Genomic DNA, 27948 nt, shown 5'->3' with positions numbered 1-27948 from the left:
AGGTTTTAAATACTCCAGAATGGGAGTCAGTTAAAAGCAGACTGACGTACACTGACAAATGTTCAAAGTGAATGATAAGTACATCATGTTTATACTGTTTTTTCTAGCTTTGCATATGTCTGAAAATCCCCATAATGAAAAGTTAAAAGTTATTCATTCATAAATAAATGACTATTTCTTACTGTAGTTCTGTGGCACAAGTTCTGGGCTCTTAGGAGTTTTCAACTTGTAGGATACATCTCCAATATTAACTGTATCACCTAAAAAGAGAATGAGGAAACAAACCATTACAAGAGACAAGAAAACCACACGCTACGCCTTTCTCAACGATGACTGTCCTTTCCTACAGAGAAGGACTTTATAGAAATGCACCCCACATCTGCCTGTGTTTGGCCCCATAAACACACCTGTCTATGTCAACCACTATGCTCTAAAACTTGTGTCCAAAGTAGAAGTTATATAATAGAAAAGTGAAGCATTGGTGAAATTCACATTTTAAATGCTACATTAGCAAAAAAAAAAAAAAAAGTGAAGTACAATAGAATTTTATCAACCAGCCTTACTTTCTGATTAGTAGCAATACTAATAAAGTCAACAACAATACAGAAGGATGCATTTTGTTTAAGATCATCCAAAGCCTCCATAAGGTGGCATCTTTAACACAAATTACAACCTTCTTACATCCTTACAGGCTCTTATTTTTATTGTCTACAACTTCAAGTTCTCTAGCAACATAATCCAAAAATACAGTATTTCTAGGAAAGCCCCAGCCTGTATGCCAAAATTCCTACATGAAGCAAGCAAAACAGGCAAAAGTTCTCACTTCTACATGGTTTTAATTTTAAGTAGCATTAATTTCTGGCTGATCTTCTAAAGTGCAGGACAAAACCACTCTCTGCTTTGCTCTCTCCCACAGCAAAATAGACTACTGATCCCATCGGCACCTGGGACTTCATTTAGAAAGGGCTCAACGAAACTTAGAAAAAGCAGATGTGTAAAACACAACTTTCAGCATTGCCAGTTGTGAGCCAGTCAGGTATCCTGGAGACTAAGGCCTTAAATCATAGTAATAATAACAAAAGCAGCCAACATTTGTTGAATGATTACTATCTTCTAAGTACTTTATACATTCCCAGAATAACCATGTGAGACAGAGGCTTGACAAGTGAGGAAATCTGTAACTCTGGTGAAAAAAATAAAAAAGATTTCACAGATAAAGAAATGTATTATAGCTATGTGGCAAGTTGAGAAAAAACATCGTGTAAAACACAGGTATACTTTCTAATACAGAAAACATGTATATTTAGAGTGTAAATCAAAGGACTTTTCCTCTAAATTAGTCTAGACATCAGCTAATACTTATTGAAAACTGGTTATTTGGCAAACATTGTTACAGACATGTTATCTACATTACTTCATTTAATCTTGACTCTAAGTAACCTGTGGTTCCCGTGAGTTATGTGCGTTTCACGTAACTGCCCCAGCAGAAAGCCCATCTGGAACTTGCTTAGTAAAAAGTCCCTGGAGTTTCTATGAGGGCAGTTATGTTGAGGTAGCTCACGGGAAGCGTGGGTTACTGAAGAGACCTAGGCTCAGTTACTAGTCCACAGCATGGCAGGGAAGGCAGTGGAGAAACCCAGCAGTCACACAAAGTCACACCCCATGACGGGCTCACTGAGCTACCGCCCCTGCCACCATGGGATCCACACCTGAGACACCAAGACCAGAGGACAACTTTTTCCATTACAGTATTTTTTAAACCTGTAGAAAAGTTGGAAAAATACTATTTTAAGTGACAGAAATCATGATTCTTTGTCTTTAGTCTAGGCTTCAGATGCATCTTCTAAAAAGGACACTGCCACAGGTAAACGGTGGTAAACTCTGCATAATTCCCTCGTGACTCAAAGTCCTGGGCAGAACATGTCACTGGCCACACCTAGGTTACTACCCACAGCCGGGCTGCCTGGGCTGTGATTTTCAGGGCAGAGTTGGGGCCCTGCCTCCTTTCAAGACTTACACCATTGGTTGGGGCGCCTGGGCGGCTCAGTTGTTAAGCATCTGCTTGGGCTCAGGGAGTGATCCCAAGCGTTATGGGATCGAGCCCCACATCAGGCTCCTCCGCTATGAGCCTGCTTCTTCCTCTCCCACTCCCCCTGCTTGTGTTCCCTCTCTCTCTCTCTCTGTCAAATAAATAAATAAAATCTTAAAAAAAAAAAAAAAAAAAAAAGACTTACACCATTGGGGATTCCACCCTTTCTCCCTCTCTATCTCCTAGCCCCCTTTCCTCCTCTCTTTCCTTCCTACCTCGACTCTAAGTCTTCCTTGCTTGCTCTTCTTCTTCTCCTCAACTTCCTCTTTTCTAGTCTACCTACCACTTTTCCTTGATGAGCTCATCCAATCTTACACCTTTCAGTGCAACTAATATATTACTGGTTCTCAATTTATATCGCTAACCCAGACCACAGAACTCCAAACATGGATACCAACAGACACTGAGATGCCTAACATATGTTAAACCTAACATACTCAAAACTGAACTTCTGATCTTTCCACCAAAATGTGCTCTCCCCACAGTATTCCCCAGTTCTGCTAATGGCAATTTAATCCCTCCAGGGGCTCAGACCAGAAATCTTTCAGCCATTCTTAACTTTCCTCTCTCGCCTCCTCAAAAGTCCCACTGACTCTGTCTTTAAGATATATCTAGTATTGTCCACTTCTCACCATATTCTCTACCACCATAATGTTGACCCAAGCCAGTTAGAGGTTTATTACTGCTTAAACTCATTTTCTCATTTAAACAGCATTAACTCTCACCTACTGACAGATCTCCTGTCTCAACCCTTGCACCCTGAAGCTTGTTTTCAAGAGAGCAGCCACAGTGATCATAGTAAAACAGGAGTCCAATAATCCAAGTCCTCACTCAATCCTCATCTTTGCAATGGCCCAAAAGGCTATTCTGCTCTGGCTCCCCCATTTCCTCTCATACCTCATCTCTTGCTAGTGTCCTCTGGACTTATTCAACTCCAGCCACCTGGTCTCCTCACTATTCCTTGAACATGTCAGACACATACTCATTTCAGGCTTTTGCACTGGATTTCCCTACTGACTTTTTCCTAAACATATCCATTTATCAATCAGGGTCCCAGCAAAAACAGACAGTACATGTAAACTGAGTAACTGAGGAGAGTATAATAAAAGAACCATTTGTGAAGGTGGGGCAGAGTTTAAGAAAACCAGCGAGGATAGTGCAGAGTCCTCGGACTAACAATAACAGAAAGCCATTGCCACCACTAGGCCTGAAGGGGTCTAGTGCAAGCAAAGAGAGAAAGTAGAAAGCTTCCTAAAAGGAGCTGTGAGCAAGCTTCCTAAAAGGAGCTGTGAGCCTTTGTGGAGGAATACAGCGGATCTCTGGTGGTGACCTAGCAAGGAGGAAGCTGGGGGATAAACAGGAAACAAAAACTTACAGAACTAAAAGTAGAACAAGATAAATCCATTATCATACTTTGATAATTTAATCTACATCTTAGATATAGATAAATATTTTAATTTACACCTCAGTAACTGATGGGAGAGCAAGCACAAGAAATAGAAGGACAGGGGCANTTTAATCTACATCTTAGATATAGATAAATATTTTAATTTACACCTCAGTAACTGATGGGAGAGCAAGCACAAGAAATAGAAGGACAGAAAAGTAAGAATAATCACTTCTTAGCCTTTGGCTAAGATCAATTGGAAAACAGGAGAGGGAAGATCTGAAAACACTATTAACCATTCAACATAAATGACCTTTACTGAACACTATACCCAGCAAGGACAGAATACACAGAGAGAGACAGCCGACGAGAGAGGGAACAGAAGCACAGGGAGTGGGAGAGGAAGAAGCAGGCTCCTAGCGGAGGAGCCTGATGTGGGGCTCGATCCCGGAGCACCAGAATCACGCCCTGAGCCGAAGGCAGACGCTTAACGACTGCGCCACCCAGGTGCCCCAGAATACATATTCTTTTTAAATACACATGAAACATTCACCAACTAGATCTTAGGCTGGATCACAAAGCAAATCTTAATAAATTTCAAAGGACTGAAATCATACAAAGTATGTTTTCCGATCAAGATGGAATTAAAAATCAATAACAAAACAATAAGTGGAAGTTTTTTGAGCATGTGGAAATCAAGCAAAAGGCTTCTAAAAAATACAAAGAATCATCACAATGGAAATTAGACTTGTTAAGAAATAGGGTAGTGATCAATCAGTCATGTCAAAGAGAAAAATGACATTTGTCCTTCCCGCCTCAATGTTGATATTCTTGACCACCTTCCGTTACCATGCTATGCTTTTCCTGAATCATCTAATGCATGCCAATGTCCCAACTCTGACCTCTGTACAACTAAAGTCTTAAATGTCTCCTTTGGCTCAGATCTCTCTCCTGAGTTCCATACCTATCAGTAGGCTACTGGACACAATCCGTACATATTTCAGACATATCTCAACTTTAACATGAAAAAAAAACCAGAACGCTAGATTTTCTATTGCATGTTGTCCAACCATCTCCAAATAGCTCTACCTCTTATGTTCCTCAGTGACTGATGCTTTATTCCCTGGCCTGAAAGGCCTTCCACATCTCTCTCACATCCCTTGCGCTTCAGACAACTACTCCTCAAATATCCTTATCTCCCCACTGAACTTTGCCTAACTCTTCCTTTTGCACACTCTCCACCTCCATCAAGAATCCCATTCCTGGGGCGCCTGGGTGGCTCAGTCATTAAGCGTCTGCCTTCGGTTCAGGGCATGATACCGGAGTCCTGGGATCGAGCCCCACATCAGGCTCCTCCGCTGAGAGCCTGCTTCTTCCTCTCCCACTCCCCCTGCTTGTGTTCCCTCTCTCGCTGGCTCGCTCTCTGTCAAATAAATAAATAAAATCTTAAAAAAAAAAAAATAATCCCATTCCTGTCTTTCTGCTAGCATAGTACCTGGTTCATGTTTCTCACACTGTATCACGATTATGGACTATTTTTCCTCTACAATAATTGTCTTTAAATTAGGGTACACACTTTCTAAGGGTACAGAGCGTGGCAGTCTTGAGATTCGTTTTTCAGGTCCTCATTTCCATGTGCTCTTCCCTAACACTGACCTCACTGAGAACTGGCCCTGCAGGTTCTCCATTCCCACAGGCCCTTTCAGGAGCCCTCCCACTCACTTCTCTGTGGTGGATGCCAGGTTGCTCCAGAGGACTGAACAAATGAGGCATATTACATTATGGTTTAGGAGAAGCCTCTTTTAAAGATTATTCAAATCAACATACACCTGCCTAGGGATAGTTTCTCCATGTCTTATAAATTCCTACTAAAAGTGAAAAGTAGCTTTAGAAATGACTGGGCTATTTTGGCCTGTGTTGGCCTGTGTCAGATATAGTACATAGCAGAGTAGGGAACTGAGAGTTAACATTGTCAAATAATCCACAATGGGAGAGCTCAAAGCAAAGAAAGCTTCAAAAACTGGCTTTTCACATACTTAAAGGTAAGCTGTTTTTTCGGCTTTTCTCAATACTTATCTTGAGGACCCACTCTTCACGCACACTCCCACAAAGCGCCCCTGAACATCTGACGCAGTACATATAACTGATGCTCATCCATTTCAACGTAACTGAAATAGTTTTCAATACTACCGAAATTTTCACAAGACCCTGGATAAAAGCCACAGAGAAAACTTTGAAATGTTTCTTTCAGATCAGATATTTATCTTTCAAAAAGGTAGTTAAAAATTTATTCTCAAATGTCATCATGAAATATTCATTCCAATTATAGTCATTCCTCATCTTATGAAATGGCTGTTTTCTAACTCTTCCTATGAAAATGTTCTATACTAGCTTCTGAACCAGTTAGTTTCATTTCACTAAATAAAATGTCAAAAGTTTGATCATGAGATCTAAACAAACTGATGAATTTATTTCTGATTTTTATACAGGACTTTAATTATTCTCTAAAGCCCATAAACAAAGTTCACTACACATTTAATAGAACAATACAATGCCTTCTACCGTAGTCTCCATCACATAAATAACTTTAACTACTATTACATTACTTATTATAAACTATATTAAAGAACAAAATTGCATGACCATACATTATGAAATAGGTAATTTAAATATGTAACCACTAGATTCCTTTATTCTTGTCTTTATCACATTTAGTAATCAAGCCTATAAAATGTGGACAGTAATTCACCTTCCACTGGCTTTTAAAACATTTCTTAAAATATATATTAACAGTCATTCGAATTGAAAGGAAAAATACTTTTTCTGTCAGAAAGTCTAATTTAGCTGTTTGAATTGATAGTTACAGATTATCTTTTTTAATTATGAAAACTAAAATTTGATGAAAAAGTATTTCAACACGTGATAGAAGCATTTTCTCAAAAAAAAAAAAAAAGCACTGTATTGGCAAAGGTATGCTGAATGAAGGGTTAATTTTATCAACTCTGAGTACATTAGACTAAACAAGAAGCCTCTTTGTGAGGAAATGACCATAGCCATTTGATAAATTTTGAAAAAGGCTTTTTAGTGAACCTCCCAGAAACGGAGGCAAGAGTGATTCTACTGGCTAGAATTCTCTGCTTGCACTGGTCAAGTGGTTTCTGACTCTTTGCTATGAACAAAACTGAAAAGGCTATAATCAAGTTGTCAGTTGACAGATCACTAAAAATAACATTTCTGATAATTAATCAATACATTATTTTGGCTCGTAACTAAAAACTCTACAAAGAATTGAGTGATATCGGTATATCGAAATTGTTTACATTGTAGCAATGATTAATATTCAATTAAGGACTATTAATTACACTAAATAATATTTAACTGGGGGAAAGCACCACTCATATTACTAACAGGATGTTTCCACAAAATTTTAAGTTTTTTTAGAAATCTGAAACATTGATATTCCTTTGAACAACTGTGCCTTAATAATTGTAATAGACATGTATTAACATGAGCCATTTTTTGTTGCAGAAAAATATGATAAAGACAAAACATTTCAAGAAAAAATATTAAGATAAAATTATGAATAAGTATAATTGAAATACAAACTCAAGGAGATAAAAAAATAATGTAAACTTTCTGACAGTTAAATAAGAGCTTTTTATCTATTTTTCAAAACAGAGATAGTGGCTAACAAATTACTAGGATATTCTGATTCCATTTAAAAGATACACTTTGTTAGCAATTTTTGTTTTAAATGTCAATATTTACAACACACTGGAAACACCAACTCTGCAACTATTTATTCTTATAGGGAAAATTTCTAGATATCAACTTCAAAATATACAAAGGGATACATATTTGCAAAATCCTTTTAGGAGATAAGTAAGAAAAATGTTTTGAAGATCTCTTTTCAAAGTCTGTAAGACCATAGCATTCTGTGGGCAGGGCCTAGGTTTTAATCACCTTTGTACTCATCGTGCCAAAAATATCTGAAACCAAGCAGGTTTTCAATAAATGTTTGATAAATGAATATATGAATGAATGATTATAGCTTTTAACTAAATACTGTTTTCTTAATTGAGTATTGTTTTAAGTCCTGGTTCATTGATTTTCTGTATTCTTTGAGAGCAGCCTATCTTTCAAAATGCTCAGAAATCAAGTCATTTGTAAAGAATTCATTTAAATGAAGTCATGTAAGCATTAATCTAAAGGGAAATGAAGATGCTTATCATAACACAATAGGTAGGGGCGCCTGGGTGGCACAGTGGTTAAGCGTCTGCCTTCGGCTCAGGGCGTGATCCCGGCGTTATGGGATCGAGCCCCACATCAGGCTCCTCCGCTGTGAGCCTGCTTCTTCCTCTCCCACTCCCCCCTCGTGTTCCCTCTCTCGCTGGCTGTCTCTATCTCTGTCGAATAAATAAATAAAATCTTAAAAAAAAAAAAAAATAACACAATAGGTAACATAACTTAGGCAGAAGAAACTAATGTATACTTTCCTCAAATACACTACTTTGGTTAAATGCAATCATTTTTTAAACAGATTTTAGTTAATAAGATAATAGACATTAGAATAACTAGAAGGAAATAACAAGTACAGATTGTTATAGAATATGCTGCTTAACATTTAATTACATTTATTATTACAAATAATGCAAAAAAACAACCACACATAACTCAGATTAACCTACATCCCTGTATAGCACAAACTGTCACACAAATACTACTACCAATAAAGTGATATATATTTTATTCAGGCACGGAAAGAATGGACTTGAAAATTAAAAGCCCTGAAAAGAATCCAAAAGACAAAACCTCCCAAATGAAATTAAATTTAAGGTTCATTTAGAGTCTTTGCTTTTATCTCTTGCAATGATCCTAATTTAAAGGAAGTTCCCAAAGGTTTGTAGGAAAATAATTTCTATAGTCAATCAATAATTAGTAGTATCTCTTAAATAACCTTATTCTTGTACAAACCCTTTTGGATATTATGCACTTGATTTTTAGCAGACAGCTGTTTTCTTTTACCTGCTCAATATTCTTTACCCGTTTGACAAAGAATCCCTCTCTCCAATGGTGAAACCTATCCCACTTGGTTTGGGTAGAGTAGCACTCATCCCACCCTTTACCCCTGCACCAAAACCTCCAGAAGTAAGTATTCTACACAACCCTTGCCAGAACATTCCACCATCTGGCCACAATGATTGATTTAGGCACATGATCCAAGGTTGGCCAATAATTGTTCTCACACGGATTTTTGTCAGAGCTCACAGGAAAGATGTTCTCTCTTCCAACAGTGTGCTCTGTAAGGACAATCAAAATCTGGGGCTGTCAGTAGGGCTATTGCTAACACCACTTGAAGAAATCCTGGCAGATGTTGAAAACAATACAGCAAAAAGCCAGTCGAACAAATGGAGAGTGGAAAGTGGGGGAACCATGGGGAAAGGCAGAGAGAACCCAAGCCCTAAAAATATTTGAACATCCTGTATCTAGCCTGCAACCATTGGACCTCTCACCTATGTGAACCATGTTTTTCTACGCACGTTTTCCCCTGAGGAAAGGAAATCACTCTTGGTTAAGAACCACTGATTTAGGGGTGCCTGGGTGGCACAGCGGTTGAGCGTCTGCCTTCGGCTCAGGGCGTGATCCTGGCGTTATGGGATCGAGCCCCACATCAGGCTCCTCCGCTATGAGCCTGCTTCTTCCTCTCCCACTCCCCCTGCTTGTGTTCCCTCTCTCGCTGGCTGTCTCTATCTCTGTCAAATAAATAAATAAAATCTAAAAAAAAAATAAAATTCAAGAACCACTGATTTAGTGTCACCATTTTTTTTTTTTTAATACAAAACTTAGACCCAGGAGAAAACCAAATACATCAGCAAATTCCAGGTTAGTCTGCATGTTCCTAATACAAGTCTTCCCAATGATTTATTAGGTAACAACTGTTTGGGGATTTTACTGCTAAATTCTTTAATATACAAGGGTCACAATGTCCTCAAGAGTCACAACAGCCTGCTGCAGGTTCAGACTGGTTAATAATTTCCCCAAAGTTCAATTCCTAGTAAATACAGATTCATAGTGTAGTTTTTCCCTTTCACTGTATTCTCAATTGAAGCAGGAGTTCTCTAGTTCCCCTCCCCAAAGTCATTAATTCTATTGTAGCCCAAGAATAAAATCTTAAAATCACAAAAAATGCATCATGGATGGATGTCTATTGCAGTTTTCATATATTTAAAAACAGACAACCTGTGGCACCTGGCTGGCTCAGTCCGTAGGGCATCTGACTCCTGATCTCGGGGTCGTGAGTTCAAGCCCCACATTGGATGCAGAGATTACTTTTAAAAAAATAAAAATAAAAATAAAAATAGACAACCTGAATGTCTAAGAATGGGAAACTGGTAAAATAAATTATATGGATAAATACATGGGCTTAATATCTACTTAAAATAATCATGTACAGCAATATTAATACTTTGTTAATATGTTAACAATAATGGCTAAGTGAGAATAAATTATAAAATATACATGATCCCACTTTTAAAAAAGAAATGTGTATTTACACAAATATATGTATTTTACAAAATCTGCTAATATTAACATCAAAAAGTTGACAGTTAATGACTTTGCATAGGAGAATTAGGTCTTAGGGGATTTGTATTCCACTTTTCTACAATGAACACAAATTTCTTGTACAAAAAGTATTTTTAAATATTTCTTTAAACAAATTTATTTCATACACAAAGTCATAAAGATGAATTTTGCATTATAAGCTAGTGAGTGCTTATTAGGTAGAAAATGTTGACAGGCACCAAAAGGAATATAAAGACAAATAAGACATACATACAATCCAGGAAAGATAAGAACAGTATATAATGTGAATCTACTGTTTATGTACCTTGTTGCTCTTTTCTCCAAACTACTAGCAAGCAAGGTCAATTACATGCAGAGAGATGAGTTACTGGTCATATGTGTGTATGCAGCTGGGAGCATCTTTCCAACCTAAACTGTAACTCATTACAGCATAGTGCTATTTGTGGTTTTATTTTACCTGTGTATAACCTCTGGTTCAAACAGACACTCCAATCTTGATGGCCAACATTATGTCCCAGGGTAGCCAAGAGCCAGAAGGCATCCTGTTTACTTGGCTCTCAACTGTTCTTAATAAGAGTCCATATCTCTGGTGAGGTTCCAGCTGCCTTTATCCACCGTCCTCCTACCTTCAACCTTGCAACAGCAAAGCAAGTAGGTTTAGCACAATTTATTCCTTGTGGTCTGATCCTGCTAGGGTCAGTAACTGAGTCTAAGAAGTTAATATGTTGTCTATAATGTGTTCGTAAGCCTCACATTTGAAGCAAACACTATACTTTGATTTGCTGGACATCATTATGAGGACATTTTTTAATATTTTTATGATCAACATGTATCATTCATGTACAATTTTTCTAAGTTCATCTCAATTAACTTTTTTCCATATGCCTACCCAGCTAGTTCTGACAGTTCTAGACCTAAAGTAACTGGTTTCATTTCATCTAAAGCCAAGGAAACAGAATAACTCTCGTATGGCTGAAAATACATATTCTAAGAATTATAAAGAAGTTAGCTTTATTGAACATTAATATGAGGCAGGAATCATACGAACTAAGTAAATCACAACAATCCTATCAAATACACTCTCCTTATTCTCATTTTACAGTCAAGGAAACTGGGACACAACACCTGCTGTGTGATGAGCCCTCGGTGCTAAACACAACTAATGAATCATTAAACATTACATCAAAAACTGAGGATGTATTATATGTTGTCTAACTGAACATAATTAAAAAAGAAAAGAAAACTGGGACACAAAATTAAGTAACCCACCCTCAAGTGTCCATATCCAGACAATGCAAAAATGGACTCGAACCCATTTTTTTAACGCCAACCTGTTTGTTTCACTCCAAAGTCCAAGTTATAGATTATGCTGCACTTCTACCCTTGTCCTCTCTGCTTTCTAGGACAAAGAAGCGACAAACAAACAAAAACGTCTAACATATAAACAAACACCCTGGAAGACACAATAACTGATAAAGGGGCAAAATTTGAAATCACAACTCTACACAGGAGTAAGAAAAAAAACATTTGTTGAATGAATGAATGAATGAATGAAATGTATGGGACCTAAACTTCCTGGTGAGGAAAATTATTGGGGTTGGAATTGCAAAAGAACAATGACACCTGCAACCTGAGAGTAAAAACCTCCATTATTCTAAGCAACAATGACACTAACAACATGTTGCTTAGAATCACTTTGCCATTCAAGAGCAGAATAACATACACCCCTCCCCTTAAGAAGCACAAATGCTCTAATTCCAACAAATAACAACAACAACAACAACAAAAAGATTCCTAAAACCAGCTCTGGTAGATCCAAACAAACAAAACAAAGCAAAACAAACCAAAAAAAAAAAAAAAAAAAAAAAAAAACAAAAAAAAAAAAAAAAAACACGAAAAAACTGAGCTTAAGAATAAGAGCACGTGTTTCTAGCAGTCACTGGTTAGCTGTGTGATTTCCTTCAAGTCACTTTTCCCTTCTGGGTCTCAATTACTCAACTGTACAGTCGTGAGTTTTCAAATTAAGTTGTGATTTTCAGCTCTAGTAAGATGTGAGCCCTGGGAGAAAGGAAAACCCCTGGAAAAGTTAGAAAGGCTTGTGTACACATTTAAAACACTGTAACGATGATCCCTGATGAGAATGCACACTTGTAAGCCACCACTAGCCCTGGCTGGAACGTGACACAGCTCGGCTTCCAGGCCCTTGAGACTCTGAGGACAAGGTCAAGTCCAGGTTTCAACAATTCTCCTGAGGGCTGCTGCATTAACCCCAGCGAGTACTGTAATACAAATCAGCATCCTGGGGGTAAAAGCAGCAGTGAGGGAAGGGGAAGGCACTATTCCAGGTCATCAGAAACCTTAGCGCAGCTCCCGCGGGCTACAGAACGAGGCCCAGAGAGTGCAAGCGCCTGACCCCGGGTTACCCAGCACGTAGCCGCGAGACTGGGGCTAGAACCTCTCTGTCTTGGCTTCCTGCGCAGCGCTCCTTCCCAAGCGGCGCAGCAGGGAGCGGGCTGCAGAGGGGCGCAGGGCTCCCACGCACAGACCGCAGGGGTTGTCCCGGGGTTACCTGTGTCGGCCCCCGCCCCGGCATGCAGCAGCCTGACCTCCGACCACCGCTCGTCGCCACCGGGCCTGCCCCGCACCACCTGTCGGAGGAGCAGCCGCACGCGCCGCGCCGCCGGGCCGCCCTGGCCGCCGGGCGCCCCGAGGAGCAGAAGCCGGGACTGCATAGCACTGGGAGTGTCGCGGGGCCAGGGAGTGGGTCCCGCGCGGGCCGCGTCCGGGACAGACAGCGTGAGGGGGCGCGGCGAGAGGGACAGGAAGCGGCACCGCGCGAGTCCGCCGGAAACTCCTTCCCCCGGCGCGGCCGGCTCGGCGGTGTCGGGCCGGCCAGGACCACGCGGGCGGAGGGATCCTGCGGAGCACGAGCCGCCGGGGGCCGACCGCCGAGCAGGCGCGGCGGAGCGCTGAGCGGGGCCGGGTGCCCGGGTTCTCGAGCGGCGGAGCTGCGGAGCTTGGGCTCCCGTGCTGGCCTCTCTCGCACCTGCGTGGGTTCACCTGGATTCACCAGGCCGCCCTCCACGTTCCCGGGCAGTCCCGTAAACTCTGAGTTCAGGAAGTGCCTAAGGGTTTCAGGAGCATTTAATGGGATAACTCTTCAGATGCAAGTTTTCGGTTCCTGGTTAATGGCCCAGTCGTTTTCTGTTGAGCTTTCCCTGTACGTTGCTTCAAATCCTTTTCAGAAATTGCCTAGTACCCTCGAAATTGTGGGAATTTTTACCTATTACGATTCATTGTAACCCTACCTGTGTTTCCATACAGTATTTGAAAGCCTTATCCTTTATCTTTTTTTTCCTATATGTGTATTATAACGTCTTACATTCTAAACGCAAAAGTCAGGTCTTAGTGATATACACAAATTGCCAAAATGTCAGAAAGGACCCAAATCAAGCACTTGTTCAGTCTTTCTGCAGTGGAAGAGTTATATAAATATAACTTACGTCTTTAGTAAGAGAAAAAAGTAGAACACTGGCTAAAGCTGCCTCCCTGGCATACATGCCAAAGGAGGAAGAGGTCCTAACACAAAGCAAACCAAGCCTAATATAAATATACAGCATCTCCAAAATGTCTGCGGTGAATTGACCAAGGCAACGTGTTTAAATGAAATAATACAAAACAAACAGCAAACAAAAAAGAATGCAGAAGGCTTCACTTGCAGCTAGAGGCCTTGGTAATTCTGGAGCTGTCACTGCCTTTGTATGGAGCATTTACTATGTCATAATCCTGTGACAGGTGCTGAGAGGTGATAGGAGGCTGTAAAAGAAAAGCTGAGCTGGATATAGCTTTGTGCATCTTGCAGAGGACCTAAGGGGTGAAGGCTGAAACAGGCTTCTAAGCTAGTTAGAACCCAGTGAAAATAAACGTAAATGTTTGCCTCGTGCATTACAACATGGTTTCACGGGTATGTTCCCATATAATCTTCACTACTGCCCTATGTGACTGCTAGGGGGGGAATGACAGAAATGCAAGATGTAACAGTGTATGAAAGTTTTGACCCACTTGGAGTTTATATTATGTGCCAGGCCTTGTGCTAAACCCTGCAATGCAACATTTCATTTCACACTTTGATTGAGGCACTATTATAATTCTCTATTTTACAGGTGAAGACACTGAGGCTGGAAAAGTGAAGTCTTGATCAGGACGTTGCTATGTAATCTTGCTGGAATCCGGCACACACTTGAGACAGTAGGAAAACAATCTGAGGAAACTGAGCAAAATGACTTATGTAAGCACTAAGAGCTCAGAAGTTGAGACAATGGGGAAATCAATACAGGTTACAGCATTTAATCATTCAGCAACATTTTTCAAGCAACTGTTGGATAAACAGTACCCTGCTGGGTACTGTGTAGCAATGGGCCCACATCCAGTACAAAAGCAGACCTACGAATGATAAATTACAATACAATGAGATCCATGGTTAGGATATTTAGACTCAAGATACTCTGGGGTGACATGCTTCTCCAGGGAGAGAGATCAGTGAGGTTTCCCAGAGAATTTAATGTTTAAAATGGGTCTTGAAGGATATTTGAGAGTTTTTCAAGTGGAGAAAGGGTAAGTCATATATGGCAGAGGGAAGAGCAATGTACAAAGGTACGGAGGGGCGCCTGGGTGGCACAGCGGTTAAGCATCTGCCTTCGGCTCAGGGCGTGATCCCGGCGTTATGGGATCGAGCCCCCACATCAGGCTCCTCCACTGTGAGCCTGCTTCTTCCTCTCCCACTCCCACTGCTTGTGTTCCCTCTCTCGCTGGCTGTCTCTATCTCTGTCGAATAAATAAATAAAATCTTAAAAAAAAAAAAAAAGGTACGGAAAGCTGGACATACATGGCCAGACTGAGAATCAGAGAATGATTCACTGTGTCTGGAGGTCAAGTACATAAAGTTTGTAGAGATAAGACTGGAAAGAGAAATTGGAGCCATGTTGTATGTGAGGTGAAAGAGTTTGTTATCCTCTAGGAAATGGGACAATGAAGATATTTTAGTGACAGATCTGCACTGTGAAGGGAAAATTTGAGCCAGAGAAAAGGTAACACCTGAGCTTTACTTTGAACACCAGTTTAGATTTGGATAAGCAAAGAAGTGGGTATAGAGCATGAGCAGAAGCTCATAGTCCTGACAAGCAAATCCTGACAGGGACGATGAGACCAGCCAGGCGAGAAGGGCATAATCTTAGGAGAACAGGGGAGGGAAGAAAAGATTATACAATGAAGAATCTTGAATGGTTGGACGAAGTTGGAAAGTTGGACTTCATTGTCTAGGCAGACTGGGTAGCCACTGGATGTTTTGATCATGTTTTATATGTGACATGAATTATGAATTGAGTAAGGAAGAAAGGAAGCTTCAAGTTCTAGCTATGTGGCAGTAAAAATAGTCTCTGCTTGCAATAATGAACCCCTGTTGGTGGCAATGAGTCTGAATTGGAAAAAGTAGACCTCAGCAATGGTTGAAAGATAAACCAGAGGTCTTTGGTTTTAAAAGATGTCTATCACAACCACTGTGTATTTTCCCTCAAATTCTCACTAAAGTAACTACCCATATACTTTTTAAAAACCACACTACCAAAAACTGGTATTGATTGTTACTCTTTTTTCCAGAGTCCAGGAGGAATATTTTTCCTACCATGTTCATGTAATTGGACAGGAAATTCAACTAATAATCCATCCTTGTTATGCCAGTTTTAAAAAGGTAAGTGCTTCATCCCTCTTTACTGTTTGCCTTCTTAAGAAATCATAGTGGTTCCCAGAATCCAGTGTGCACCCGATCATCTAGAGAATTGCTAAAATGTAGATTCTCGGGCTTCACTCCCCATCCCCACCCTGAGATTCTGACTCAGTAGGTCTGAAAAGGCCCAAGAATATGCATTTTTAGCAATACCTGCAGGAGATCACCTGCATGCCACACAGTTTAGTCACAAAACTAGGTAACAGTTCTCTCCACTGTTCTGTTTTGGGGCTGAAGCTGCCCCACCTATTCATCCTCTTCAACACTTCTTCTAAAACAATTTGTAAGAACTCTCCCCTTATCTACAAGCAATCAAAATAAAATAATAAAATAAAATAAAAAGTGAGCAGGGAATTGGAGAAAAGAGGAAAGAAGAGAACAGATGATGCCCACTTTGTATCATGAAATGTTCTTAGAAAAGGACATGACAGGAATAGCAGCCTTGAGAACACCGTGAACTGTAGGTTTTCTTGAACTCCATCTATTCAGAGTTATGAGAAGGAACCCAAAGGAACCACAAGAGCCAAAGCCTGCTAGATCTTAAGATCTATGAAGGGAATTTGACCAGCACACAAGTGGACAGACAAGAGGGCCAAAGACAAATTCGACCAGCCTGTCTGCTGGCAAAGACCAGGTCAGGATCAATGAAATATTCTATATCCAAAAATTAGGAAAAAGGAGGAAAATAGGATCCATTTAAAAAATACTGTGAGACAAGGAAAATAAAATAGCATGTCAATTCAGAAGATAGGTAAATCACTGAAAATGTATTACAGTGATGAGGGGGGGAAATGCTGCTTGCCATGGTTAAGGACGCAAGAATACATAGCCTTTATGAAATAAGAGAGAGCAAGAACATGAGAAGTTGAGAGAGATGAGTAAGGTAAGAAATATACACTGGAAGAACACCACCACACACACAAAATACTCAATAATGCTGGATAAAATATTTTAAAACAGCACTTAAAATGAATTAGTAAACTTATAAGAAAGTAGAGAAAATTTTCTAGATCCAGGAATAAAGCTGGGGGAAGAGTCTGGAAGGTTAGGAATCACCAAAGGTGCTGGATGCCCTGAAAACATCTCTTGTGGGTTCCTATAGCTGTAGGTGACACACAGTACAGGGGGTTGGATTGAAGACCCCAGCATAAAGCCAGGCTACAGAATTAGCTAAATGGGAGAGTAGGAGAAAAAATTGCTGAGGTGGACAATAAGACATCACATCTATCTGCTTGATTCTAGGTAGAACGTTTTTTTTCTTTAAGAAATTGTGACTTCTACCTGAAACTCAGATGGGTTTGATACCTGAATATACAAGTTTTTGCTTGTTATCAAGAAAATGTAAGCCAATAAGTTTAATTTAAGTTGACTCGGTAAATATATAGGATATTTGCACAGCACAGTTAACAAGTTTTATTTAACATACCAAAAAATAGCAAGCATAAATTGGAGAGTGCACATTATCTGCAAGAACAAATAGAACATTAGAAATGAGTTATGTTAAAGGCCATAAAGCAAGTTTCAACAAAAATCAAAGAACAGAACACAATTTTGGATCTTAATGCAATTAAGCAAGGAATCAATTTTATGACATTTTTAAAAAACAGATATGCTTCTGTACACTAATGGGTCAAAGAAGAAAATAAAATTAGAAAACACTTGGAACTGAACAATAATGAAAATGCCTCCAGTTAAATCCTGTGATGTGAATCTAAAGCTTTACTGTGCTTAGAGGCTAAAAATTAATGAACTAATCTTTCAACTTAAGTATAAAAAAGAATAGCATTAAATCCAAAGGAAGTTGAAAGAAGGAATACTAAAGACAAATAAAAATTAATGACATGAAAAACAAAGATAAGAAATACATCAAAAAAATAGGTATGTGTAAAGACTAATTTTTGTGGCAGAAATAAAATGAACTCAAGAGAAAGATTGGAAAATAAAGTTGCATTAGTCTCCCAGAAAAAGGAACAGAAATACTAAGAAAAGGCAAAGAAAGTTTAAAAATTGAAAGATCAGTCCAGGAGTTCTAACGAATGAGTTCAAGAGTTCCTGAAGTAGAGGACAAAATGAACAGGGAAGGAACTCATCAAAATGGAAGAAAATTCCCCAGAAATGAAGGAATCAAGTGTTCAGATTAAAAAGGCTTAGCCCAAGGAAGTTGTTCGTGAAATTTCAGCAAACTGACAGCAACAACAACAACAACAACAACAACAAAACCCCAACAATATTTGCTAGCTTTCAGGGAGAACGTCAAGCTTTACATCAAGAATTAAGTATCAGGGGGGCGCCTGGGTGGCACAGCAGTTAAGCGTCTGCCTTCGGCTCAGGGCGTGATCCCGGCGTTATGGGATCGAGCCCCACATCAGGCTCCTCTGCTATGAGCCTGCTTCTTCCTCTCCCACTCCCCCTGCTTGTGTTCCCTCTCTCGCTGGCTGTCTCTATCTCTGTCGAATAAATAAATAAAATCTTTAAAAAAAAAAAAAAAAAGAATTAAGTATCAGAATAGCATTGGACTTCCAAAGTCATAGCCAAAGGGAAAAGAGAGAGACAATATAACCCCAGGTGCCTGTTTATCAAAACATAATAAAGATGTCAATACGAAAACTTATTTTACTTTGGCACTGAGTTACAATATTTAAGTTTGTTGAAATATTGAATGCATAAATGGCATATTTTTTTTATTTTTATTTAAAGAGCAAGAAGTATATTCTCTATACATTACATTTGCCCCTGGGGAGAAATTTGCCTGCTATAGCAATAGTGGAAGCCAGAAGACAATGAAGCAATGCCTTCAAAATTCTGAAAGAAAATTGTTATCAAGAATTACACACCCAGCCAACTATCAATTAAGAGTGACAGTAGAAGAGACATTTTCAGACATGTAAAAATCTCAAAAACAATGTGTTTTGATGTACCTTTTCTCGGGAAGAGAAAGCCAGAAGAGACAGCTGTGCAGTAGGCCAAAAGGCTACCAGTCTCCATAGGATCTGATCAGAGGGTTCAAAGAGACTTCAGGAAAATCAAAGTCACTAGAAATTGTCAAGAAAATGGAAAACAACACAAGTTAATGGGTTAATAGTGAGCCCATAAAAGACTAAACAAACAAAAGAAAAATTACTAATTTCAAGGAAAACAGAATGTGCAGGAAAGGTAAAGTACAGTATAGTATATGGCTCAGCTATAACTGGCATTTATGTAGTCATAAAGCATAAACATTGAATGTTAAGGTAGCCAAATTATGATATAACTGAATTAGTAAGATAGGAGGATAGTGACTAGTGAGGACAGAGCTAAATTCCCATCTTCCAAAGTCGAAAATCAGTAGATAATGCTTACAGCTGAAGACTCAGAAAACACCTAAAATTGAAAACTCACAAAGTAGCAACATAAGCATGTTGTTAGAGATATTGAGAATTGAGATAAATACCAAGAATCAGCTAAAGAGTTGAAAACAGTTGTGGGAAATTTATAGATGGGGAGGGGGCTTCTGAGTATTGCTATTTGCTCATAATAATCTTAAAAAGCTAGATTTGGGGAAAGTAAAGGGATTGTACCAATATTTACTCTCACCAGTTTGTATGAGGGCCTCTGCTTCCCTGATCCCTTCCCTACACAACTAAAATTAGGAAGAAAGGAAGGAAAGAGGGAGGGAGGGAGGGAGGGAAGAAAGGAAAAGAAAGAAAATCATTATCTATATGGTACCCCCAAACTGACATTTGTTATTTTAACTTTTATGCCTTTGATCACCAGTGAGGATGAACACTTATTCATATGTTCAAAAGTCATCTGCACTTTTGTTTCTAAACAGTCTAATACTCTTGCATGTATTTTTTGAATGATTGTTCTGATTTTTTTAAATATTGTTCTGATTTTAAGAGCTCTCTTCGTATTAAGAATATTAACACTTTTCCAGTAGGTCGTCAATACGCTTATGTAATTATTTCCCCTCTAGCTCAATCTTCAAGTCCTTGTGAACAAATAAGTTGAACTAAGGAATAAACATGAAATAATAAAACTATAGGCTTTGGAACCAGGCAAATCCGGGCTCTAATTACCCTTAATTTCTAGTTGTGTGATGTTGGGCAAATTACTTAGCCTTTCCGAGCCTCGATACCCTCATCTGTAAAATGTAAATAATACTTAATAGAGTATTGTGAGGATTCAATAATGAATGGAAAGGGTCTAGCAGATCACACAGTGGGTATTCAGGAAATGTTAATGATTTGAGTAAGCAAGCTTTGGACATTAGGCAACTTGATAATTTGAAGTATTTTAAGTGGATATTAAATGTAAATTCAGTATGGGGGTGTCTAGAAGTCTTGATTACTGTGATAAGTTGCCTTTGTTATATTTGAATACACACACACACACACACACACACACACACATACATATGGAGGTACAAGAGTCTTCTGTCCCTTTTCCTCCAAAAGAACAATTTTTTGGTTTCTTTCTGTGCTAGATAGTCTGTTATATTTGCCTGCCAGAACTCCCCTTCCACTTTTTCTAATGGGAGTAACCACTTTTCCTTTGGGCACCTGCATCTCCCAGACCTGGTCCCCCCTCACCAGGCAGAGGGCTGGGCATAGGACTCAGACTCACAGAGCTTGACCCAGCACCAGTCAGAGAATTTCATCAGGGATGGCTATAGGTGTAGGGACTCTTACTTACTCAGATTACAGCCCCCATGTAATTCAAGAACTGCTGAGGCCATATTTGCTATAATTCAGGGAGAGCCCGCCTGTGACAAGAGAAATGCAAGAGAAATGATTAAGACAAACAGAAACAAAGTGTCCTGGCAATATACTTTGAACTCTGAATCAGCCAAATCTGAACCACCCCCTTGGACATCAGCGAGCAAATAAATATTTATTTCATGTGAGTTTGACTTAGCTCTTATTACAAGAGTTCTGACTGATGCCAGCTTTTCCCCAGAAGCCTTGCAGGAGTGGCTTTGCTGAGAGATGTGGCTGTCCTTGGTATCCATCACTTTACAGTACCTCTCCATATACATGAAAACATGATGAGCTATAGGTTATAAATGCAAGTCACATCAACCTCCTAACTTATTAACAAAGGGAAAAGATCTTGGTAGAAGCAAGATGGCCACACATATGTATATCCCTTGGCCCCCAAAAATCCCTAGTGGAGGCACAAGCTTCCAACACAACTGCTCACTCAAGGTAGGTAGGGTGTTGCCAAGTGTGGAAAGCGCATTTCTTGTAACAACATAATTTTCATTACATTCAAGTCCTGTTCAGGAAAAAATGTAATCAATCTACGTACTTCTAGCTAAGGAACTATTTATGTCAATCTCTTTTGATCCCTGCATCTCAAAGGCCAGCAAGGGAGAGCAGAGTGAGCCCCCGTGTCTCAGTTCCACACTTTCCAGCATTCTGGAAAACCATTTTCCCAGTACCACCCCTTGACTCTGAGTTAATACCTGTTATCAGTTGTTCTAACACTGAATTTGATCTGAGCCCCACAACCATAAATCCATTTCACCATACATGAGCTTATCAAGAAGCTAAATTAGAGACCAATTTTCACTATTTAAAAGGATTGTCTATAAGATTCCTTTAAAATTGTCAATCTGTAGTGTATACAATTAATTGATAAAAGGCAACATGTGCCCATTTTTTCGAGGACTATTCTATTTATTTTAGAGAATTTTTTTCTTTTGTACACGATTTATCCTTAAAATATTTCCTCAAAAGCATCTAGTTATCACAGAATATTAGCCTCTCATTTTATAGCCGAAAACATCATATCTCCTATGTCATTACTCTGTAACCTTACGGAAGTCCCCTTTATTCAGCACCATTCAAGGTATGCAACCATGCATAAGTACCACTTTCTTCAGTAGTTCAGGGATTATTGAGCTTTTACTCTGGCTGCTCCCTCCACCCAGAATTCTCTTCCGTAACTGGTTCTTTCTCAGTTTCAGGTCTCGGCTTAAAATGCTACTTCTCAGAGAAGCTTCCTGATTCCCTATCAAAGTAGGCCTCCTTCCCTATTTTTAATCTCATTGCCCTTATCACAACCTGTAAGCACTATTATATGCCTTTCATTCTCTCTTCTTCATTGGGTCCTAAGCTCGAGGGGGCTGTCTGGTTGAGCAGCTTCTCCCAAGTGCCTAGCACACAACCTGGCGGAGTGAGTGCTCACTAAGTATTTCTTGAATAAATGAAAATGTTCTTTTTTCTACATTCTCAACAAGTCTCAAAAAATTAGCAAAGGCTGGTAATTGCTGCCATTTCTCCCACCAATACCAGATTCCATAACACAAACCATGCATAATGAGTTTGGTAAATAACACAGAGAGTCTCACTGCTACATTTGGTTGTCATCACAGCCAACTTTGGTATGTTTAATAGTTGAGACTATTAGTTGTTTTTTTTTTTTAACATTTTTAAATTTTTTACAAAATTGTGGCAAAATGCACATAACCTAAAACTTACCATCTTAACCATGTTTAAGTATACAGTTCGGGGCATTAAGTACATTCACATTGTTGCGCAACCATCACCCCCATCCATCCCCAGAAGTCTTTTCATCTTGCACAATCAGAAGTCTGTACCCATTAAACAATGACTCCCCAGCTTCTGCCCACCATGGTTCTACCTTCTGTCTCTATGAATGTGACTACTCTAGGTATCTCATATATATTAGCCAGGGTTCTCCAGAGAAACAGAACTAACGGGATACATAGATATACACACAGACATAGATTCAGATACAGAGAAATGTATTAAAAGGAATGAGCTCACACCTTTATGCAAGCCAAGAAGTCCCAAGATCTGCAGTCAGCAAGCTGAAGATCCAGGAGAGCTGATGATGTGGTTCCATTCTAAAAGCTGGCAGGCTTGCAACCCAGGAAGAGCTGATGTCTGTTGGAGTCCACAGGCAGGAGAAGACTGATGTCCCAGCTCAAAGAATCAGGCAGTTGGAGTTCCCTCTTCCTTTTTATTCTTTGTAGACATTCAACACAGTGGATGAAGGTTGCTCATATCAGGGAGGACAATTTCCTTTACTCCATCTGCCAATTCAAATGTTAATCTCATTTGAAAACACCATCACAGACACACCCACATGCCCAGAATGTTTAAGCAAGTACCTGGGCATCTTAGGACACAGTTATCTGTCTTCTTTCTTATTACTTAGCTTGAAGTCCTCAAGGTTCATCCATCTTGTAGCATAGGTCAGAATTTCCTTCTTTAATTTTTTTTTTTTTGCAAAAAAACAACAACGTACAGTTTCTTTTAAAAAAAAATTTTTTTTTAAGATTTTATTTATTCACTTGATAGAGACAGCCAGCAAGAGAGGGAACAAGCAGGGGGAGTGGGAGAGGAAGAAGCAGGCTCCTAGCGGAGGAGCCTGATGTGGGGCTCGATCCCAAAACGCCGGGATCACGCCCTGAGCCTAAGGCAGACGCTTAACGACTGAGCCACCCAAAAATTTTTAAGTCAAGTATAGTTGATATACAATGTTCCATTAGTTTTAGGTATATAATATAGGGATTGGACATCTCTATGTGTTACTCTCTGGTACTCTGTCTGATTTATTTCAGTTAATGTAACATTCTCTAGGTCCATCCATATTGTTGCAAATGGCAAGATCTCATTTATTTTTTGGCTGAGTAATACTCCATTGTATATGTATACCACTTCTTCCTTATCCGTTCATCTATTGACAGACACTTGTGTTGCAGAACTTCCTTTTCAAGTTTGAAAAAAAAATCCCTTTGTATGTGTCCACCACATTTTGTTTACCCACATGTCTCCTGTTGGACTCCTGGATTCCTTCCACCTTTTGGCTATTATGAGCAATGCTGCTATGAACATGTGTATACAAATTTCTCGTCCAGTCCCTGCTTTCAGTTCTTTTGAGATATACCCAGAGTGGGATTTCTGAGCCACATGGTAATTGTATTTTTAATTTTTTGAGGAGCCACCATACTGTTTTCCACAGAGGTTGCACCATGTTACATTCTCACCGACAGTGCACAACCGTGTGCAAGGGTTCCAGTTTCTCCACATCCTCCCAAAACTTGTCATTGTCTTTGTTTTGTTTTAATATTTTATTTGTCTATTTATTTATTTATTTATTTGAGGGAGGGAGAGAGAGAGAGCCCAGGGAGGAACAGAGGGAGGGAGCTGACTCCACCCTGAACACAGAGCCCAACAGGACTGGGTCCCAGAACTCTGAGATAATGACCTGAGCAGAAATCAAGAGTCGGTTGCTTAACCGACTGAGCCACCAGGTGCCCCTCTTTGTTGTTGTTGTTGTTGTTGTTTTTGATAGCAGTCTTCTTAATGGGTATGACGTGATTATTAGTTTTTTATGCTTAATTTTAATCACTTTGTGTCTGTTTTTATCACTTTTGCTAGATTCTCCGGCATTACCTTTTTAAGACTGAAGGCCCAGACGTCAAGAGATGATGCCTGATACAGTAGTTGACTAATGAGTACTATTTAGTGGAGATTTTCAAAAGACAGTATGGTAAACAGTCTAGAGAAGAAACAGAAGTGGTTAGTCTTGGACAAAACAGTCCATATAGGTAGCAAAGAGGAAAGAGGCATGCGTATGGACAGTATGTTATGGAAAAATCATTTTTCCTAGAACCGAGTGGATATAATAAAGTCATTTATATTTATAGTTGGAGTGGGAGGCAAGAATGGAAGAGATAGCATAATTCCTGATCATTTAGAATGACTCCATACCAAATACACTGACCATCCCTGGAATGATAGAAATATTAGCAGGTATATCTACTAATAAAATGTAAATTTTATAACAGCTTCAAAAACTAGGAATAAAAAAATGGTTGCCAGGTGAGGTTCGGTGGGGTGAGGTTGGGAGGCGACGGCCAAGAAAGAATTCTTGAGACGTCTTTGGTACAGAACGGTGGTTTATTAAAGCACAGGAACAGGACCCATGAGGAGAAAGAGTCTTGAGGCGGTTATATACTCCGGAATTGGGGGAAGTAAGGAAAGGGAGGTTTCAAAAGAAATTTCATATGCTAAAGAGGACCTACAAGATACCTAGGAGATATCCAGACCCTGCCATTGTCAAGTTAAGGTTGTTTTCCCCTCTAGCAAGGTATTAGCATTAAGATAGTTCGAGATCCCTGGAAGAATGTCACACAGGTCCCACCCAGGAGTGGGGGGGGTGGTTGCTGCTGTCTGCTTATGCTTTGTCTTCAGCTAGCCCTCTGCTCCCTCATCACCAGAGGCTAGAGGATGGGGGAAATAGGGAGAAGTTGGTAAAAGTACAAACTTTCAGTTATAAGATGAATGAAGTCTGAGGATCCAACATATAACATGGTGACTATAGTTGATAACACTGAATTGTATATTGAAATTTGCCAAGAGAATGTTCTCACCAAAAAGTAATTATCTCTCTCTCTCTGCATATGTGTATATATATATACATATGCATATATATGCATATATGTATATATATACATATGTATATATGTATTAATGAATTAGTTGAGAGGAATCCTTAAAAATGTATACACATAACAAATGATTATGCTGTACACTTTGAATATCATACTCTTATTTGTCAGTTATACCTCTCTAAAACTGAAAAAGAAAAAGAAAGAACTATCTCTTAGAACACAGGTGAACCTTGACCCTTTTTCTAAACTGTTGATCTCCATACAACCTAACCCTTTATTTTCTCCACTAAAGACCCCCAAATTTAATTGTAGATGATAATCTAAAATTACCATTGTGCCTTATTTGTGTTATGACCAGATCATGTGTGATATGTTTTCTTTTAAATTACAGCACCATTTGAAGTAAATCATTCTTTTATCATCATGCATTATAATTATTCATAAGGAAACATTAATTTGTTTAACAAGCATTTATCATACCCTTAGAATATACAAATGCATCTAGCCTCCAGGAGCTTACATACTAGATACAGAGAAGGGAAAATACATGTTAGAGCTTGAAGTAACTAGGAAAAAAAGTCACAGACAACATAAGATTAGTTTAAGGAAAGTGCCGTACAACATTATGACACATTCACTGTGTGCTACTCACTGTGTAATTCACTAGAGGAATAGTAAATCAGTCATCTCCCTGACCTCAGGGAATCTACCATCTGTTTAGGCTATATTATATTTAAAAGCTTAAAGTGTGCTCTGTTGGACAGTGGTTTTCAAATTTTGCTTTGGAGCCTGTCATACAATAAAGAATTTTGTCTTTGTCTCAGGTTCCCGGTAGGGATAGAAGTGTCTTTGTTACTCATGAGCCCTTTGGATCACACTTGAGTTATGCTAATGGGGAAACTCATGGTGGGCCTCTAGATAGCTTGATGGGGGCCTGTCATGCTGGAAAGACCATTGACATGATTAGAGGGTTGGGGCTTTGAACGCATGGTATCAGTCCACCTTCCTGACCTCTGGGGAGGCGAGTGATGCTAGAGATGGAGTTTAGTTATGGAATCAAAACTCCTATAAAAGCTCTGGTCACCAAATCACATGGCCAAAGCTCTGGACAGAGAGCTTCCTGGTTGGCGACTACATTGATGTGCTGGGAGGTTGATACATCCTGGTACCACAGGGAGAGGGCGTGAAATCTGTTTGCTTGGGATCCTCCCAGATGTCATCCTATGTGTCTCTTCATTTGGCTGTTCCTGATTTATACCCTTTATAATAAAACTGTAGTCTGAAATATAGTGCTTTCCTGAGATCTGTGAGTCATTCCAGCAAATTATCAGACCTCAGAGGGGTCATGCAAACCCTCCAGATTTGTAGACAGTTGGTCAGAAGTGAGGATAGTCATACTGTGAACTGTGTCCTTCAACTCGTGGGGTTGGGCTAACTCTGGGTGGTTGGTGCCAGAGCTGGATTGCAGCACACCAGTTAATGGCCGAAGAGAGCCCCTTCGGGGGCTGCAAAGGAAGGGGAGGAGAAGGAGGCTCCATCCTCGTTGTAAATCCTGTTTTCCTCATTGGCTTCCTGCGTAAGCTTTATTGAGCGCTGATTTCATTTCAGCCACTGTTATTTCTGTTTCACGAATGGGAAAAGCGAGGCTTAGAGGGGATAAAGAACTTACCCATGTATAAATGTGAAGTGTCCAGGGACTTGAGAGTAAGGAAGAACACGTTAAACCCAAGAACCGCTGTGGAAGAGAAATTACCAGGTGGCTAATTATCTTTGAAGATCAAAAGAGAAAGAGCCAAAGCTAACTTAAGGTTGCTACCCAAAGGAAACCACTGTTTGGGAATATGGGCAACCACAAAAGAAGGATGTCACTTTGAGCAGAGGTGATTACTTTGCATAAAAGAGAAACAAAAACATTTAAAGTTCAAATGTGAGTGAAAAGGAGGAGTAAGGAGAGAAGAATCACGCAGGCTGGCTGCTTTACTCTTCACTAAAGCCTTTGCTTCCTCGTGGATAAAATGGAGAGCTAGTGACCTGAGGATTCCAGGCTAGTTATCCAGTGGCACCTACGCGTATTTCAGGTTCTCAACAGACAAGAATCCCGTTTCCTTCTCCTTAGTGTGCACAGTTAGAGCAGGAGGGGAAAATGATCGGGGACCCAGACTCAAAACTCAACATCAGCCTGTTCAATGTCTACCCTATTTATTAAGACCCTTTTACAAACCCAGTGAGATACTGTGATTAGAGCAGAAATACCACAGTGTGCTTCATATGCCCTAGCTAGAAGTTTAGGATTGCTGGAGAGGGGTCATGTTAAATCACAGCCCATAATCACTGCATAGTAAAATTCAGTGTTTCATAATCTTTGTTTTTGTATTTAATATTTCTGCAGGTATATAAATAGTACAATGAAATTATAAAAATATTTATATTTAAAACATAGGTCCTAGGCTCGGAGAGGTCTGTGTGGGTTTCTGGCATGAATGAGCAGAAGACTGGGTAATTGTCTGGGACAGTTTTATAGTAAGATAGCGTTTGTGCACTACAGATCATCTAGCATCCCTGGTCCCTGACGACGGTGCCAGGAATGGTCTCTGCCTGGAACGGTCTCTTGTCATTGCAACAGCTCCGAAAACCACCTCCACAAATTTCCAGTCTGCGCCCTGTGAGGTGCTACTAGTACAGGTGAGAGCTATTGC

The 27948-nt window shown here is 39.6% G+C and overlaps 1 protein-coding gene and 1 long non-coding RNA gene across 6 annotated transcripts in view; one reads left to right on the top strand and one right to left on the bottom strand.

Moving 5' to 3' along the window:
• The window catches only part of VWA8 (von Willebrand factor A domain containing 8), a 344886-nt gene extending 332066 nt beyond the window's left edge, over window positions 1-12820 (bottom strand). For all 5 annotated transcript variants that reach the window (XM_034665237.1, XM_034665238.1, XM_034665239.1 and 2 more), the window contains exons 1-2: window positions 12631-12820; window positions 183-260 (exon numbers count right to left, since the gene is read on the bottom strand). In XM_034665237.1, coding sequence (XP_034521128.1) covers window positions 183-260; window positions 12631-12793 — 241 coding nt within the window. In that variant the 5' untranslated portion in view covers window positions 12794-12820. The remainder of the gene's footprint in view (window positions 1-182; window positions 261-12630) is intronic.
• Window positions 12821-13220: 400 nt separating this feature from the next.
• LOC117803100 lies at window positions 13221-25058 on the top strand. Its single transcript, XR_004626757.1, has 4 exons — window positions 13221-13281; window positions 14225-14349; window positions 15717-15807; window positions 24237-25058. It is a non-coding gene; the product is annotated as an uncharacterized LOC117803100 (long non-coding RNA).
• Window positions 25059-27948: the final 2890 nt, after the last annotated feature.

Source organism: Ailuropoda melanoleuca, chromosome 7 (assembly GCF_002007445.2).
Source record: "Ailuropoda melanoleuca isolate Jingjing chromosome 7, ASM200744v2, whole genome shotgun sequence".
NCBI lineage: Eukaryota > Metazoa > Chordata > Mammalia > Carnivora > Ursidae > Ailuropoda > Ailuropoda melanoleuca.
The sequence above is the reverse complement of the archived record's forward strand: the minus strand, read 5'-3'. Positions and strand labels throughout refer to the sequence as shown.